Consider the following 17,996-nt stretch of genomic DNA (forward strand, 5'->3'; position numbering starts at 1 on the left):
TCTGAGAGATCCCCTGCGATGTTTCAGACTACATCATCTCCGTGTCTGAATAATTGTTTGTTTACCATGTTCTTTATCTAACTTTCCTTTTGCAGCCTGGTTACTGTTTTTCAAAAACAAGGGTTAGGACTATCTTGGGTCTGGCCCATCGCCCAAATTCAGTGCCAGCTAAGCTAGCAAGTTCTGTGTATGGAGAGGGAAATAGGTTGACAGTACCTGAAGTATCCTTTGAGGTCAAGCAGACTAGGTGCTATTGCCTAAGCCTCAGGTGGCAATGGCTACCAAGGCCCAAACCTCAGACAGAACAAATGACAGATGTTAAAGGCTTCAGAATTGTTTTGCCTAAGGCAACATCTACAGTATATTCTATTATTTATAGTACATTTCCAAATGTACTTTAGTCATAAGCTTACATACATACACAGTAAATATAGTCTTTTCCTGTCTTTTCCTACAATCATTGTTGCACCTTCCAAATCAATAATATCTCTTTGCAATGTACCGATGTCACTTGAGTCTCTCCTCAATGAAGTCGTGAAATGTTTTAAAGGAGGTTGCAGAGGGCCCAAGGCCTCAGTATCCAGTGGTGCAAGACCCTAGACTGTTGTCTTTCTCCACAACAGCTTTCCAGTGAATGTACTGAAATTCAATGCTTCCCTCAGTTTGGAAGGAGCTGGAACAAGCTTGCTGAGGAGGTGGTGGGCAATGTTCCCACTAAGGTTACTAATGCACAAAGGAATTTAAACTGCGCACAAAAGGTTGTCACCCTCTATCTCATTGGCATGTTAAGTATAGCTCATGATCGTACACAATCACGTTTCCTTTTCCGCTTCCGATGTGGATGGTGTTGACAACGTGGAGTTTGCGATGATTTGTCTACAGATTTTAGAACTGGTTTATTTATAGTGTTTTTATTGAAGAAATTATTGATTCACTCTGTCAAATTCCGAAGAAGCAAAGGTCATGAAGCACAAAGAACTGTTTGTTCATTTGAAGCCGAATGTCTTAGTGAAACAGTAGAAATTGCTACACTAAAAGGTCATGAGGTCAGGAGCATGCAACTACAAGAAATATTTATGTACAATACAGAAATTGGTGATACCTGTGTATATTGTTGCGATGAAAAAGTTGCTGGAGAATTTACAAGTGGGAAGAAGCAGAGTGATATTTAGAAACTTGACTTTTTAAATCTTCGTTTAGCAAACAAATCACATATGAACAGTGTACAAAAGCTCTGGTGGGAAAATCCTTCAACACCTGCTACAGGCCTGCTACATATGTTTTGTTAGAGTGTTGATGAATGAGAGCGAAAACGATCAAACCCTGAGGAGATCAAAGTTCTTAATGACAGTTATTTCATTTCTTTTGAACAACGAACAACAAACTGGACTTGGTAGTTTGTTATCCTTAGAATAGCTTCAGGTTTACTTCAGTGTGCACATGCTGTTCACTGGGCAAAAAAATTGCGCAGCCCACAAGATTTTTGCGCAGACTGGTCATTACAAATTAGAGAGAACACAGGTGGTGGGTGCAGGTTCAATTGTGATATTTAAGAGAAGTTTGGATATCTACATGGATGGGAGGGTTATAGAGTCCAATGGTCTGGATGCATGAAGATGGGACTAGGCAGAAAAACAGATTGGCATGGACTGGTTGGGTTGAAGGGCTTATTTCAGTGCTGTGATGCTCTATGTTTATGTCCAAGAACTGAGTTAGAGTCAAACAAATAAGAATCTTGCCTACAAATTTTACTCCAGATGGCCACTCCACTTGTGTTAAATTGGCTTGCACCAGCTGTCCCAGTCAGCCATAGCATAAAGTAAGGGATTGGATGCAAAGTGCACCCAGCCCCTCTCCTCAGCCCGTCAGTGCTCTGCCATTATACTCAGTGGAAAGTCCAGGGAAATTTTGTCTCTGGGCTTGTTTCTTGAACAGAATCAGGTTTATTTTCACAGACCTATGTGGTGAAATCTGTTGTTTTGCTGCAGCAGTACAGTGTAATACATAAGAGACCCTCCATTGCTGGGGATCGACCATGGCTGTTTCTAACCAGCTGTCTGTGTGATACACAAGCCAGGGCAGTACAGTATGGAGAGCAAGCTGTTGCCCAGGCAACAGGCTCCCCAACTCCGTGCAGCTGATGAACCTAAAGGAATGAGAGACTGGTAAAGTTTGGCAGCAGTGGCATCCCAGGAGTTGCCAGTCAGCATTGAACTCAGCATAGGACTGCCTTAGGGACTCCAGCTCCATATTTTTCCTCAGAGTTTATTCCTGAAACCTTCCCCATGAGTGGGTGCAGCTGCAAGGCAGGGGAGGTTTGAGATCAGCGTTTTCTTTCTCCTAGATGAGCTGCCAACCACGATTGATGAGACCCCATCTGCTCAAAGTGACTGATTTTAAGGTGCCAGTAACGTGCCTTTGCCCCATCTCTTGTCAGTAGAAATGGTTCAACCAGGCTTAGTAGCTAATCCATACATGAAGGCTGGGAGCTGGACTTGGTTTTCAGAAGCTATTTGAGACGCACGCCATTGAGAGCATTTAATAGGTAGTGGGAGCTTAGCCCCACTGCTCTTCATCATCATTATGTGCCATGTCATGTGATATAGGGGATCACAGTATCATGGCAACGACTGTCTTGACAAATCTTTCTACAGAGCAATTTGCAATTCCCTTCCTCCGAGCAGTGTCTTTACAAGACAGGTGATCCCAGCCATTATCAATACTCCCCAGAGATTGTCTACCTGGTGTCAGTGATCACATAACCAGCACTTGAGATATGCACCAGCTGCTCATACGACCATCTACCACCTGCTCCCATGGCTTCACTTGACCCTGATCAGGGGTGGTAAGGGCTAAGCAGGTGCTACACCTTGCCCAAGTGTGACCTGCAGGCTAGCGGAGGGAAGGAGTGCCTTACATCTCCTTTGGTAGAGAATCCCCACCCTGCCACCCAAATAGTTAAATATACAACAGTATTACTGTTTCTGGCGCTGTCATAAGTAATGTATATTGGGTGGTAGCAGGGTGTTACAGAAGTTTCACAGTCCTTGTTCTTGTACCACAGTACCTTCTGCCTGATGGTCGGAGGTCAAAGAGACCGTGGGCTGGATAGGAGTAGTCCTTGATAATGCTGAAGTCTCTATGAACGCAGTGCATCTGGTGGATGCCCTGGATGGGGGGGGAAGAGACCCATTATGGCCGGACCATGCAACTACTTTTGTTTAAAGAAGCACACGAAAGAGGTTTCATAAATGTTACTTTCTTTGTTATTTTAGTGATGGGTTTTCCCCACACAGACGGTAAGTTCCACCACTGACCACTCTCCCCTCATCTACTCGGAACCACCTTAAACTCTGAAGCTTCACAGTCTGTTGCCAGTTTAACCACATCCCATTCAGAAAAGCATTTCCCAGTGACTCTGTGACTTTGGCAGTATCCTGTCTCATCCGGCTTTCTGACATTCCATTCTCCAGAGTATCTGCCTGTCTGTCAGACTTGAAATAATGCTCTGTTTTGAAATGTGTGATGAGGATTGGCAACCCTGTGGGATTTGTCCAATTTTTTTTCTGGATAAGAGGGAATTCAGTAAAGGATGACACCAATTAGAATGCAAAACTAATCACTTCCTTCTCTCTGAAGCTTTTCTGCTGTCTTGGTTTAAGGTGAGGGCAGCCCCATTGATATTACTGAAGCATTTCTGCTATTTGACTAATTGTACACCCATGCAATACCTTTTTATTTTTTACTCCTCTGTTCCATAAATACTTATTTTCTGTTCAAAAGTTTTATCATTTACCTAAATTATGAATTTTCAGTTCATGACTTAATGCGTTGTTTCAGAAAAGCAAATTGTGCAGAACACGGGCAATCTGCAGAAGGATATAGATAGATTACCTGAGTAGGCAAGGGTCTGGCAGACCAATAAAATGTGAAAATAACCATTTGCTGCTTACAATGTTTGTTTTATTGATGGTTTAAAATCAGGGCTGTCCCACTGATATTATCTAAACACTCCCACTGTTTGACTTCTTTTCATACCTATGCAGTAACTTTTTTTAAAATTTTTACACTTCAGTTCTATGGATACTTATTTGCTGTTCAATTAAATAATGAATTATCAGTTCATGACTAAATACCCTTTATTGGAAATGCAAATTGTGCAGAGGATATGGAGAGTCTGCAGAGAGATAAAGAAAGATTAATGAGTGGGCAAGGGTCTGGTAGATGGAAGACAACATTGTTAAATACAAGGTCATCCAAATTGGAAGATAATATCCTTAATGTGAACTTTGAACTTTTAATAGGGAACAGGCACAGAAGGGAAGTTGAGACCAGCATAGACCAGTCATGATCAGGTTGAATGGTGGTACAAGCTTGAGAGGCTGGTGGACCACTCCTGTAGCTTTCATTGTGCCTTTGAAATGTTAGTCACTAGCTGCCTGCTGTGAAGTTAACAAGGTTCCACAGCCTCTCCTGTGTCTGCAAAACAAAATGCAGGCAGATTGTAATTGAATGGATTCAGAATGGAGATCATTCAATGTCATACTTCGCCACACAGGAACTAAGATTTTAAAACTGCAAGAGTCCCCTTTTTTCAAACAAAAGCTGTTGTGAGCGATTAAGTAGAAAAAACAATGCAGGAAAAATTTGATCATCTGATACATGTGGATTGTTGCGGCTGTATTGGTAGATTTTCTAAATTAAAGATCAACTTTATTTGCCGTATATATTTATATGCATAGCTATTCACTGTGATATGTTGATGTGACATGCAACTGAAAACAACATTCAACAGTTATAAAGAATAAAGATATATAGAAAAATAAAGTTAGAGGTTAAAGTGCCAATATAGAATAAAATGTGCATAAACACTTAAGTGCCGGTATGTATTTATAATGGTATTTATGTATGTCTGTACATTTTATTCCATATCTGTACTTTAATGGATGCCGTTCATATATCATGTGCCACATTGACGTGGGTGATCATGGTCTTTCCATGACATAATTGTTCTTGACAAATTTTTCTGCAGAAGTGATTTGCCATTATGTTCTTCTGGGCAGTGCCTTTACAAGACAGGTGACCCCAGCCATTATCAATACTCTTCAGAGATTGTCTGTCTAGTGTCAGTGGTTGTATAACCAGGACTCGTGATGTGCACCATCTGCTCACATGACCATCCTCCACCTGCTCCCATGGCTTCATGTGACCCTAATCGGAGGGTGGTCGGGGGGGCGGGGGGGTGCAGTGCTACGGAGGTGCATTACACCTTGCCTAAGGGTGACCTGCAGACTAGTGGAGAGAAGGGGCACCTTACACCTGCTTTGGTAGAGACATATCTCCACCCTGCCTCCACTCTCCACTCTCTCCGTGGCCATGTGTTCTGCACCCAACACATCAGCTGTATTTATTAAAAACTGTTTCTTTTGAGGCTTTTACCAATCATCTTTATTTTTTGAAAGTAAAAGTGAAGATTCTGGAAATGTGAAATAAAAATAAGATGCTAGAAATATCTGGCAGGTCAGTCAGCATACACTGAAGGAGAAACAGGGTTCTAATGTTTAAGGGGCTTGAAATATTAACAGTTTTGCTTTTCCAGATGCTGACTATGTTGCTGAGATTTGACCACACTTTTTGTTTGCTTCCCTCCATTCTACAGCCACTTCTTGTCATTGACCTCCTCACCAACGGGAGCACTGTCAATTCCACTGGTGATTTCACATACATCTATGAGATCTTGCAGCCACTTCTGCTCCAAGGACATCAACCCCATGTTCAGTCTATCCAGCATAACTAAAGCCTCTTGTCTCTGGAGCGACTTCAGGAAATCTCTTCCGCAACTCCTTCAACACCTGTTTCCTCTTTCAAAATAACTCTAAATGTGAACAAACTAGTGTTTAATAAAGGTTTCTAATGACTCCCCAGCCCTTGAAATCAATACCTCTATTTACATAGCCCGGGAAGCTGTATGCCGTATGAAACATTTTCTTGTCCCGGCCTGCCACTTTAGATCATAAACCATAAGACCTGGGAGCAGAATTAAGCCATTCAGCCCATCGAGTCTGCTCTGCCATTCCATCATGGTTGGTTTGTTATTCCTCTCAACACCATTCTCTTGCCTTCTTCCTGTAACCTTTGACAATTTTACCAATCAAAAATCTATCAATCTCTGTCAATCGACCTCCACTTTATATCCAATGACTTGCCTCCACAGATTCAGCACACACTGGCTAAATAAATTCCAACTCATCTCTGTTCTATAGTGACATCCTTGTACTCTGAGGCTGTTACCTCTAGTTCCAGACTCACCCACTATTAGAAACATTTTCTCCATGCCATTCAATCTAGACTTTTCGATATTCATTCGGTTTCAATGATATTTCCCCCCCCCCATTCTTCTAATCTCCAGAGAGTACAGGCCCAGAGCCATAAAACACTTCCTCATTACTCAGGACATGCCCTCTTTTCATTGCTACCGTCATGGAGGAGGTACAGGAGCCTGAAGATACACACTCAACGTTTCAGCAATCGCTTCTTCCCCCTTACAATCAGATTTCTGAATGGAACACGAACCCATCTACAGTACCTTAATTTTTCGCTCTCCTTTTGCACTACTTATTTAATTTAATTAAATATATATTTATTTATTTATATAAAAAATGCAATTTCTAGATTTTTCATCATGTATTGCAATATACTGCTGTCGCAGAACAACAAATTTCACAACACATGCTAGTGCTATTAAACTGATTCTGGTTCCTTCTACAATAACCCTTTCATTCCTGGGATAATACAACCAGCAATGCACATGGAGAATTTTACAATGTGGTTTACAGTGCTGAGTTCTTTGATGCTGTTCCATATTACTACATTTGATATCTGTATATTGCTGCACTTTATGTTCTGACCCCAGGATAGGATGTAGCTCTGGGTGCAATTTGTTGTTTATGGATTTTCAATAAGAGAAAGTCTTTCTGCACTGATTGTTGATATACCTTTTCCGCAGTTATCCAGTTTGGATTTGTTACGCTGTTTGTGGCATCCTTCCCACTTGCCCCATTGTTTGCACTGCTGAACAATGTCATTGAAATCCGGCTGGACGCTAAAAAGTTTATCTCTGAACTCCGAAGACCCAACGCGGCAAGATCAAAGGACATCGGTTAGTAAATCTTAACTATCGCTAACTATCTGCAAGGCTGAGTTTATGATTTGACTTGTGAACAATATCTATGTGCATTTATCAGTAACTGCTGAAGAAAGACCTTCCTCACAACATATTGTTAATGCTGAAAGGTGATGCAACCAGGTTCAACGACAAATGGTATTGTTACCGCCCCCCCCCCCCACTCCGCCCTCTGACTCTTCTTCTTCTCACTTGCCAATTACTTCCCCCTGGAGTCCCCTCCTCCTTCCCTTTCTCCTATTGTCCACTCTCCTCTCCTATCAGATTTGTTCTCCTCCTGCACCTGGTTTCACCTATCACCTTCCAGCTAGCCTCCTTCCCCTGCCCCCACCTTTTTATTCAGGCATCTTCCCATATCCTTTCCTGTCCTGAAGGAGGGTCTCAGCCCAAAATGTCGGCTCCCTGACCGGCTGAATTCCTCCGACATTTTGTAGGTGTTGCAGTGGTCATTTTTTTTTTTATTTACTTAGAGATACGGCACTGTAACAGGCTCTTCTGGGCTAATAAGCCCACACCACCCGATTAAACCCACGTGACCAATTAACCTGCTAGCTTGTACATCTTTGGAATGTGGGAGGAAACCAGAGCACCCGGAGGAAACCCATGTTGTCACAGGGAGGATGTATAAGCTCCTCATAGATAGCGTTGGAATTGAGCAGAGGTTGCTGGCGCTGTAGAGGTGTCATGCTAGCCACTACACTAGCGTGTCATCCTGTATTGTGTGATTACTTAATGCAAGATCTTGCAAAGTTCTGGAATAAACACAAGAGGAGTGGAACTACGTAAAGGTCTGGTGTGAAGGAACAATTGGTCATTTCATTCTGAGATCCACGTAGAAGGCCAAGTTCACAAATGAACGAGCCACTGCCATATATTCTCCAACTAAAGTATTACCTCCACAAAAATCCTGATTCCATTAGCAACCCTAGAAATATGCCTAGTAATTTCACCCATTTTAAAATTGTTAATTGATTGTGATGCCACTGGTAAGCCTTTTGTATATTGTCCAGTTTTGAATGGGCCCCTGAGTGAGGGGTAGTTAAGACCATAAGACATAGAAGCAGAATTAGGCCACATGGACTACTGATTCCATCATCTCATTTATTAACCCTTTCAACCCTTTCTCCTGCCTTCTCCCTATAACATTTGATGCCCTTACTAATCAAGAACCTATCAATGTCCACTTTAAATATACCCAATGCCTTGGCCTCCACAGCTGTCTGTGGCAATGAATCCAACAGATTCACTACCATCTCGCTAAAGAAATTCTTCCTCATCTCTGTATCTGTTTTAAAGGGATATCCTTCTATTCTGAGTCTGTGCCCTCAGGTCCTGCACTCTCCCACTATTGGAACATCTTCTCCATATCCACTCTATATCAGCATTTCAATATCTGAATAGGTTTCAATTCCAGTGAGTACAGGCCCAGAGATAATAAGTGCTGCTCGTACATTACCCCTTTCATTCCCAGGATCATTCCTGTGAGCCACCTCAGGATCCTTTCCAATGCCACATACCCTTCCTTAGATAAGCAGCCCCAAACTACTCATAATACTTAAGAGACCATCAGTTTGAATATCTAGAGTAGCATATGAGCTAGGCTGGGTAAAGGTGGCAGATTTCCATCTCTTAAGGGGATTGGTTGACTGGATGGATTTTTACAATAGTTCAGTAGCTTTTGTATTCACTATTACTAATACTAGCATCAATGCATTGGACTGAAGGGCCTGCTTCCATACTGTATAAAATTACAAATCTAAAATATTGTCGCAAAAACAAATCCTGAAGTCATGGAGCTATTGACATTGATCCTATTCTATTTTTCTTGAGATAAACAATGCCAAAACTTAAGACAATTTGGCTTCAAACCATTTTGTTGCATCACAAGCAATGAGTTAATACATTTGAAATAAGCATAGCTGTTTGTGCTTTAGTAGTATCCGTAAGTCATGGAAACTGGTTACTAACCTAATTCCCAGATTGTATTGTCTGGGACATAACAGTCATCAAGTTTACTGGCATTGTATATATGCACCATATGTTGGGGTGTTCCAGAAATAGATATTATTCAAAAACTGGTCAACAAAACATTAACTCTTGTATGCCACAGAGTAATTTTCTTAAATTGGCAGCAATACTGATCCAGTTTATTTAGTTTTGAGACAAGTGGAAGTGCTCACATGATTAAAGTTTGCTGCAGGCCTGAAGATGGAAATCTAATGAGAGGGCAGAAAAATGGAGCGGTTCCTAAATTAATTTGATTGCGGTATTGTGGAATAATTGGCATCCAGCCATTTATCATGGTCAAGGGAAAAACATGGCTGCTGTTTGGCCGGAGAACGTGGGAACTGGAGTTAAACGTGCACTTCAAGTCCGCTGCAGCGCACACTTCAGTCAGGGTTTATCTGCATCTTACTGTACCTCCACCTGCTGTTTCTCCATAACAATCACTAGCTTAACAAAAAGCCATCAGTCTCCATTTTGAAAACTTCAAATGATCAAGTCTCAATTTATTTTTTTTTTAGGCTGATTTCAGATTTCCACCCGACTCTGTGCCAAGATGTATTGTATTTTGTGATGTTGTTCATTTTGAACATTTCGCACACAAGGAATTGAATTTTATTTATGGCATCAGACACTCAGCTCTCACCTGTGACTCCAGGTCACTGTTTGCATGTGACAGCGGCCACACCCTGGTCTCCCGCTTTGACAGGGGGACTAAACCAGGTGATGGTAACTGGTGGCATTATACCCCAGTGAGATAGGGACACGCCTGTCCCAGCATGCGAAGTCGGGTCTGGCGGACTGGGCAGATGAGATTTACAGTGAGATCCAATGGCTAGGAAGGTGGTACTGCAACACTCAGTGAAGGGCATGACAAGGCACAGAGAACATCATGATCATCCACTGCAGCCAAGGAAGACCTCACTTTTTGACACTTGTTTGGACCTGGACTCCTGAGGTCGAGAGAGTAGAACTGCCCCAGTGAAACTTTAAAAACTCTCCTGCTTAGGTTTTCATTGGACATGGTGGACAACCACCACTACATCAAATCTTTAAACTGTTGTGATCACTTCTTAATTTTCCGTAATGATTGGGACTGTGGGCTTGTTCTAGGTAGGCTATTAATGTGTTTTAGCACAGCATGATCTGGTGAGTCTCTGCTGCAGTTCCTCAAGCCCAATATGCTTGAGGTACTCAGAATGCAAAGTCTTTTAAAGAAGGCTAGGCCTGAGGGTGGTATAATGTCATTGTCCAACGTCACAGGAAAAGGCCCTTCAGCTCATTAAACCCAGGCTGACCATCCACACCAATCCTGCACACCTAGCTCTGCATTTGCATCAGCTCACCCCTCCCAGATTGTGCCATTCACCCACACACCAGGAGCAATTGTTACGTACCCCATAACTGGGTTGCCAAACCAGCAGAAATGGACCACTTAGATGTCCTGACAAAGGGTCTCGACCTGAAACGTCGACTGCACCTCTTCCTACAGATGCTGCTTGGCCTGCTGCATTCACCAGCAACTTTGATGTGTGCCACTTAGTTGGAGTCTGGATTACTGGAACTAAAAAAGTTTTATTAAAGAAATAAGCAACACAGTACTCTTATCACAAGGATAATAAATGCAACAGTTCAGCAACGATAAAACACACATGTACACAGAACTAGGATAATAGGATCAATCAAGCTCTATCGCAGTCTAGGGGTAAATGACCAGTTTCAAGTGACGCAAAGTTCAGTTCAATTGAGTTCAGTTCAGTTCGCAGTAATCACTGTTGTGCCGTTGGGCGGGGAAAAGGAGAGAGAGTGAAAGCGAATGAATATTCAAAACGGATTCCACACAGACCTTCGATATTCCTCGCAGTTAGCTTTCAGGCGAGTCCTTGGTAATGTCTTCTAAGGTCACCGACTGTGACCCCTCCGTTCCAGATACGATCGTTCTTCTGCGGTGAACCCAGCACCCAGGCAAGGGTGGACACACACACCAGGTTCCCACCAATCCGTACCTTTCTACCCTGTGCGTCTATGGCTGGTCCCGCGACCAGACCTCCAACAACCCCCACCAACTAGTGGGGGGGGGCACACCGCTTTCAGGGTCTCGTGTCTCGTTACCTCGTGGAGTCGTGTGTGTTGTCTTAGCGAACCTGCCCCTTTTTATCCCCCTGCTGGGGTATCGCCTGTCCATCACACTTCAAACAGTTCAGGGTTCAAAAGGAGCCGGTCTTGACAATACTCAGACCGGTGTCTCCTTCCGTTAAACTCTCTCGTCTCTTCATTAACATTTCCAAATGCTGCTCCATTGTCTTACTTATCTCTCTCTCTCCTGAAGGCAGGTGGCAGATCAACTGTTGATCCCACTGGTGCTAGCACAGGACAGTTAACATCTTAGTCTATGTGTACTTTTGTAACCATCTTTCGTCACACAATTTACAATGGCCACTTGACCTACTACCCTGTCAGCCTTTGTGATGGGGAAGGAAAATAGAGCACTGGAGGAAAGCCACACGGCCAAGAAGGCCAGACATTGGAGCAGAATAAGGCCATTCAAACTTCAAAAAGTTCAAAGTACATTTATTATTGAAAGTACATATACCATATGCAGCCTTGAGAGTCATCTTCTTGCAGGCAGCTGCAGAATAAAGAAACACAATAAAATCCACAAAAAAACAGCACATATTCAGCTAAACATACAATGTGCGGGAAAGAAAAAAAAATTGTATAAATACTTTTTTTTAAACAAAAGCAAACTATCAATCCACAGAACATGAACCACAGAGTCCCTGAAAGTAAGGCCACAGCCATTATTCCATTATGGCTGATTTATTATCCCTTTCAACCCCATTCTCCTGCCTTCCCCCATAACTTTTTGTGCCCTTTACTAATCAAAAGCCTAATAATCTCTACTTTAAATATACTCAATGACTTGGTCTCCACAGCTATCTGGGACAAATTCCTCCTCATCTCTGTTCTAAAGGGACATCCTTCTAATTTGAGGCTGTGCCCGCCAGTCCATTATAAGAAACAACCTCTCCATGTTCACAGTATCTAGGCCTTTCTAATCTATACTTATTGAATCTATACTTATTCAATAAGTATAGATTCAGGAAGAACGATCAAATTCCGCACAGTGGTGAAGATCAGTTGAGATCTCTGGAACTGAGAGACAGCACATCTGCTGGATGCCACCACTGTTGTGACACACCTATTACTCTTTGTACTCCAACTCCCCATGAGATGGCCAACCTTCCCCCGACCTTGTTACATTGGTTCTTTTCATCCCAGTAGCTAACCGTGAGCAGAGCTGATCAAACCCATGAGAATCTAGACTTTCTGAATCCAAAAATGTGAGCACACAATTCAGTTTTTGTAATATCAGGACTATAACAAACTCACATTTATCATCCTAACTTTCAACTTTGAATTATATTAGGAGCACCCTTGCCAACCTTTTCCATTTCATTGAATGCAAGTATGAAAGCTTCAATTGGACAGCTGTTTTAGCGATGCTCCTGCCTCATCCTGTCCGTGGAGTTGAGTATTGCCTACAGACTAGAGTTGGTGGAGGACACATTGGGATCTCATATAAATGGTCCACTGTAACAGTAAAGAAATGTAATTGTCAAAGCAGAGCAGGAGGTCAGTTTGACCAACCCTCCCTCCAGGTAACTCCTGACAGCTGGGAGAGCAACTCTGTTAACGCTGTTTTTTTCCCCAGAGTCCTGGAAATAATTCCCTCTTGGATATCTGCTTTTTACTCTATTGAAAGCCCTACTTGTTTCTGTTCCCATTATTTCTGCAGATCATGAATTCTAATAACGGTTTGAAATAAACTTTCCCTTGTGTTTTTTCATAGAGACATAGAAAAGCTACGGCGCAATACAGGCCCTTTGGCCCACAAAGCTGTGCTGAACATGTCCTTACCTTAGAACTACCTAGGCTTCCCCATAGCCCTCTATTTTTCTAAGCACCCTGTAGCCATCCAGGAGTCTCTTAAAAGACCCTATCGTTTCCGGCTCCACCATCGCCGCCAGCAGCCCATTCCACGCACTCACCACTCTCTGCGTAAAAAAACTTACCCTTGACATCTCCTTTGTACCTGCTTCCAAGCACCTTAAAACTATTCCTCTCGTGCTAGCCATCTCAGCCCTGGGAAAAAGCCTCTGACTATCTTTTTGGTTTAAGGATTGCAAGTCTGTGTCCCTTAATCATGGAACCATCAGTTAAAGGAAACTGACTCCTGCTTATAAACATATAATGATTTTGTATGCCCCCATCACATCTTCCCATTAATCTTCACCTTCCATTTCACCCGCCTTGCTCCTTCTGTTTCTCTCTTCTTCCCTCCTGTCTCCATGTATCCTCCACCTACCATTATCTCCTAACTCTACCTGCCCTTCTCCCCACTGCACGAACCCCGCTACCTGGCGCCACCTGCTATCGCCTTTCACCCTTCCTCAACTTAAGCTTTTATCTCACTGTCGCCCCTCTCCACTTTATACTAGCCATCTCCCTTCTTTGCTTTCAATGTAGGGTTTTAACCGGAAACTTTGACAGCTCCTTCCAAGTCCTGCCCCACAGATACTGCTTGATCTGCTGAGTTCCTCTAGCAGATTGTTACTGCAGATTCCAGCATCTGTAGTTTCTTGTGCTGTCTGATTGGCCTGCTTTGCTTCAAGGAGATCAAACTGGCTCCTCCCCCATATAACCTAATATTTGAAATCAATCGTCCCTGGAACCACGCTTGTAAATGGCCTTATCCTCTGCACCTTTTCTAGGATGACTGCATCCATCCTAACGTTAGCTGATTGGATTTGGCACATCTTGGAAACCTGCACAGTTCTCTAAGCCTTAGTGGTGATGGAATAACCTGATTTTATTGCATCACCTGCTATGATTTTGCAATAAGAATGGACTTGGGCTTTTTAAAAGTAACTTTAGAGATATAGCATGGTAGATGATCATGGTCCCATGACCATAATTGTTCTTGGCAAGTTTTTCTACAAAAGTGCTTTGCTATTACCTTCTTCTGGGCAGTGTCTTAATAAGAAAGGCGACCCCAGCCATTATCAATACTCTTCAGAGATTGTCTGCCCTGGTGTCAGTGGTTGCATAACCAGGACTTGTGATAAGTACCAGCTGCTCATATGACCATCCACCACCTGCTTTCATGGCTTCACATGACCCTGATTTTGTGGGGGGGTGGTTGTTAAGCAGGTGCTACACCTTGCCCAAGGGTGACCTGCAGGCTAGTGGAGGAAAGAAGCACCTTACCCCTCCTTTGGTAGAGCCGTACCCCCAGCCTGCCACCTGAATTCAGCATGGTAACCACAAGGCACCTGATGATGATGATGATGATGACGATAACATGGTAACACACTCTTCTGGTCCAGTGAGCTGGCGCTGCCCAATTACACCCACGTGACTAACCTGTACATCTTTGGAATGTGGGAGGAAACCAGAGCACAGGAGGAATCCATACAGTCACGCAGAGAACATACTATTTCCTTACAAACAACGGCAGAATTGAACCCAGGTCACTGCCACTATAATAGTGTTACACTCACTGCACAACCACCATGCCATCTCATTTATTATAATGTGTAAGTGAGGTTCTACATATTGTCATATACTTCTGCTCAAATTGCTACGTTCCAGTGCCAGAGATGGGTGGAGGGCACGATGTGAGCCTATAGGGAATGGTGTAGAGATTTTGCTGGCTGCTCGCTCTGCATTAACTACTCCCTCCTTGGCATTATGGAGGGCTGCAAAGAAAAGAGCCATCAGGACCATCACAGAGGCTGCTGAGCGAGCCTCCGGATGGCTATGGATCAAGAGGTGTGACCTGTGGAACAGTGTTACTGGGACATGATCCGGGGACTGATCAACCCTGGCTGGGTCGCCTGGGCAAGGGAGTCTGATGTTGGATGGCCCGAAACACCCGACGACCCCAGGTTACATCACTGATGATGTGTCCCAGTGCATCCTACAATGTATCTCAGCATCATTTCTCCAGACTTCAGCATCTGCAGTCTCTTGCATTGCACTCTCACTAACCTGCTTACTTCCCTGCCGTACTGTACATGTCTGCTCTGCTAGCAAGTCCGTAGATGCGCTGGAATCAATAAAATTAATGAATATAGTGGCAGAGGTACCCAGAGATTGCCAAATCCTGGAATCATCACGGGCACTAGCTGCCGTAGTATCCAGGACATCTTCAAGGAGCATTGCCTCAAAAAGGTGGCATCCATCATTAATGACCCCATCGCCCAGGACATGCTTTGTTCTCATTGCTACCATCAGGAAGGAAGTACAGAGCGTGAAGGCACACACTCAGCAATTCAGGGACAGCTTCTTCCCCTCTGCCATCTGATTTCTGAATGGACATGGAACCCATGAACACTACCTCACTAATTTTTTTTATTTTTATGTTTGCACTACTTATTTAATTCAACTATTTAATATATATTAAATAGTGGCATGGACATTGACTTCTCAAACTTCCGCTAATGCCCCACCTCCCCCTCATACCCCATCCGTTATTTTTTTTATTTTTATACACACATTCTTTTTCTCTCTCTCCTTTTTCTCCCTCTGTCCCTCTCACTATACCCCTTGCCCATCCTCTGGGCTTTCCCCCCTCCCCCTTTTCTTTCTCCCTAGGCCTCCTGTCCCATGATCCTCTCATATCCCTTCTGCCAGTCAACTGTCCAACTCCTGGCTCCATCCCTCCCCCTCCCACTTTCAAATCTCTTACTAGCTCTTCTTTCAGTTAGTCCTGATGAAGGGTCTCAGCCCGAAACATCAACTGTACCTCTTCCTAGAGATGATGCCGGGCCCGCTGCGTTCACCAGCAACTTTTATGTGTGTTGCTTGAAATTCCAGCATCTGCAGATTTCCTCGTGTTTGCATATTTAATATATATGTTTACTTTAATTCATGTTGTTTTGTTATTATTTATAACATTGTACTGCTGCCACAAAGACAGCAAATTTCACAATATATGCTGGTGATATTAAACCTGATTCCAATTCTAATTTTGAATTCTTCAGTGGTTTAAAGGCTAAACAAGCAATTAAACTGAGTTACTTCTGAATGTGTGAATAACTGAAGAATTCAGTCTGGGTTGGATTTGTCATTTTGAACCAGGAACTGAGCCTGTCCAACATATGGGAATAGCCTAGAGCTAGTCTGACAATAGTCAGAATGGTCCAAAATGGAGTAACCATTCTCCTGTTGTTTTTAGGTATCTGGTACAACATTCTCAGAGGCATTGGGAAGTTGGCAGTCATCATTAATGTAAGTTCATATTATTTATTTAACAGAAAAATGTTCCTTTGGGAAATTTTCCATCTTACTATTTAATAAACAAATTTGGAAGTGACTAATTCTTTGTATGTGTTTGCCCTAAGTGTCTTAACACTTGTCTGCCAACTACTTTGGTTGTGTTTTATGAAAAATTTCATAAAGGACTTGAGGGCTTTCCTGTTCAGCTGAAGACCAATCAAGTTAGAGCCAAGTCGGTGTCCAAACAGTACAGTGAAAGTGAGTTGTTGGAACTTGGGGCGAAAATTAACTTTTCAAGAAGAGAGAGTGGTCACTTGTTAAGTTAATCATAACACTTCAAGTAGAATTATCTTCTCGCAAAAGCCAGGGAATTTTGGAGGTGAGCCAACATTGATGTTCAATGAACGCCTTCTGGTGTTCTCCCGAAAGTACCAGAGACTGAAAGGAGACCTGGGAGAGATCTTTCAAATTATGGTACGTATGAATAGGTACGATAGAACAACACACACAAAATGTTGGAGGGACTCAGCAGACCAGGCAGCATCTATGGAAAAGAGTACAGTTGATGTTTCAGGCCAAGACCCATCAATCTTTCTGCCAGGTATTTAAAGAACGTCAAATTCTAGAGGGCATATTTTTAAGGTTGGGGGTGATGGGTTGGAGCATCAAATGTGATGCGATGGGCAAGTTTTTACGTGGAGAGTGGTAGGTGATCTCAATGGTTGCAGTTTGGTGGATTTTAAGAGGCTTTTAGATAGAAGGGAATGGAGGTAAATAGATGAAAGGGGACATTTAATATGAGTTGGCATAAAGACGGGTGCGACTTTGTGGGCCAAATGACCTATTCTGTGCTATACTGTTCTTTTAATTAACTTGCTGAGTCTTCCCAGTAAAATGGAAGGGGCTTGCAATATCACCTTCTGCAAACTCAGGATTGTAGGCACTGATAATACACAAGAGCACCTTGCAATGAAAGAGTCTAATTGAAGGACACAGTGCATGCTGCCTAAATATGACCACCTCTGGGCTTCCATCTGTAACATTCTTGACAAGTTCCTATCAGAGATGCAAGTTCTCTTGACCCTAGCTTTTTAAATGCTTCCTCACATTTCTGTTGTGTATTTAATATTTCAGTAATTTTGAGTGATCTTGTGTGTGTATGTGTGTTATATATTTTTTGATATATACACAAAATATATATATTTGATTAAGCATTCCTGTTTGTTTAAATAATTCATTATGGGTTGTATGTATAAATACATGAATTGCATACATCATCACGCTACCACATGAGATGTGTGCTCCTCTCTTAAAGTAAACACGAAGTCAGACCCGCATTTCAGACTCCCGAGTCTTCCTTTGAATTAGTTTAATGTTTTGAAGTTCCAAAACATAACAATTTCTCTTGTGGTTTTCCTAGAGTGATATATCTAAGTTCAAGAGTTCTGAAGGGAAGAATCATCCAGCCACTTCCCAGTATTCAGAAGAACCCCTTTATTTGTAGAATTTATTACCACAGGCTGCT

General features: G+C 42.6%; 1 protein-coding gene across 1 annotated transcript in view; it reads left to right on the plus strand.

The window, feature by feature from the left end:
* The window catches only part of ano1a (anoctamin 1, calcium activated chloride channel a), a 297,185-nt gene that overhangs the window by 255,901 nt on the left and 23,288 nt on the right, over nucleotides 1-17,996 (plus strand). The window contains exons 24-25 of the mRNA XM_072272773.1: nucleotides 7,007-7,159; nucleotides 16,431-16,483. Of these exons, the coding sequence (XP_072128874.1) occupies nucleotides 7,007-7,159; nucleotides 16,431-16,483 (206 nt within the window). The remainder of the gene's footprint in view (nucleotides 1-7,006; nucleotides 7,160-16,430; nucleotides 16,484-17,996) is intronic.

Source organism: Mobula birostris, chromosome 11 (genome assembly GCF_030028105.1).
Source record: "Mobula birostris isolate sMobBir1 chromosome 11, sMobBir1.hap1, whole genome shotgun sequence".
Taxonomy (NCBI): domain Eukaryota; kingdom Metazoa; phylum Chordata; class Chondrichthyes; order Myliobatiformes; family Myliobatidae; genus Mobula; species Mobula birostris.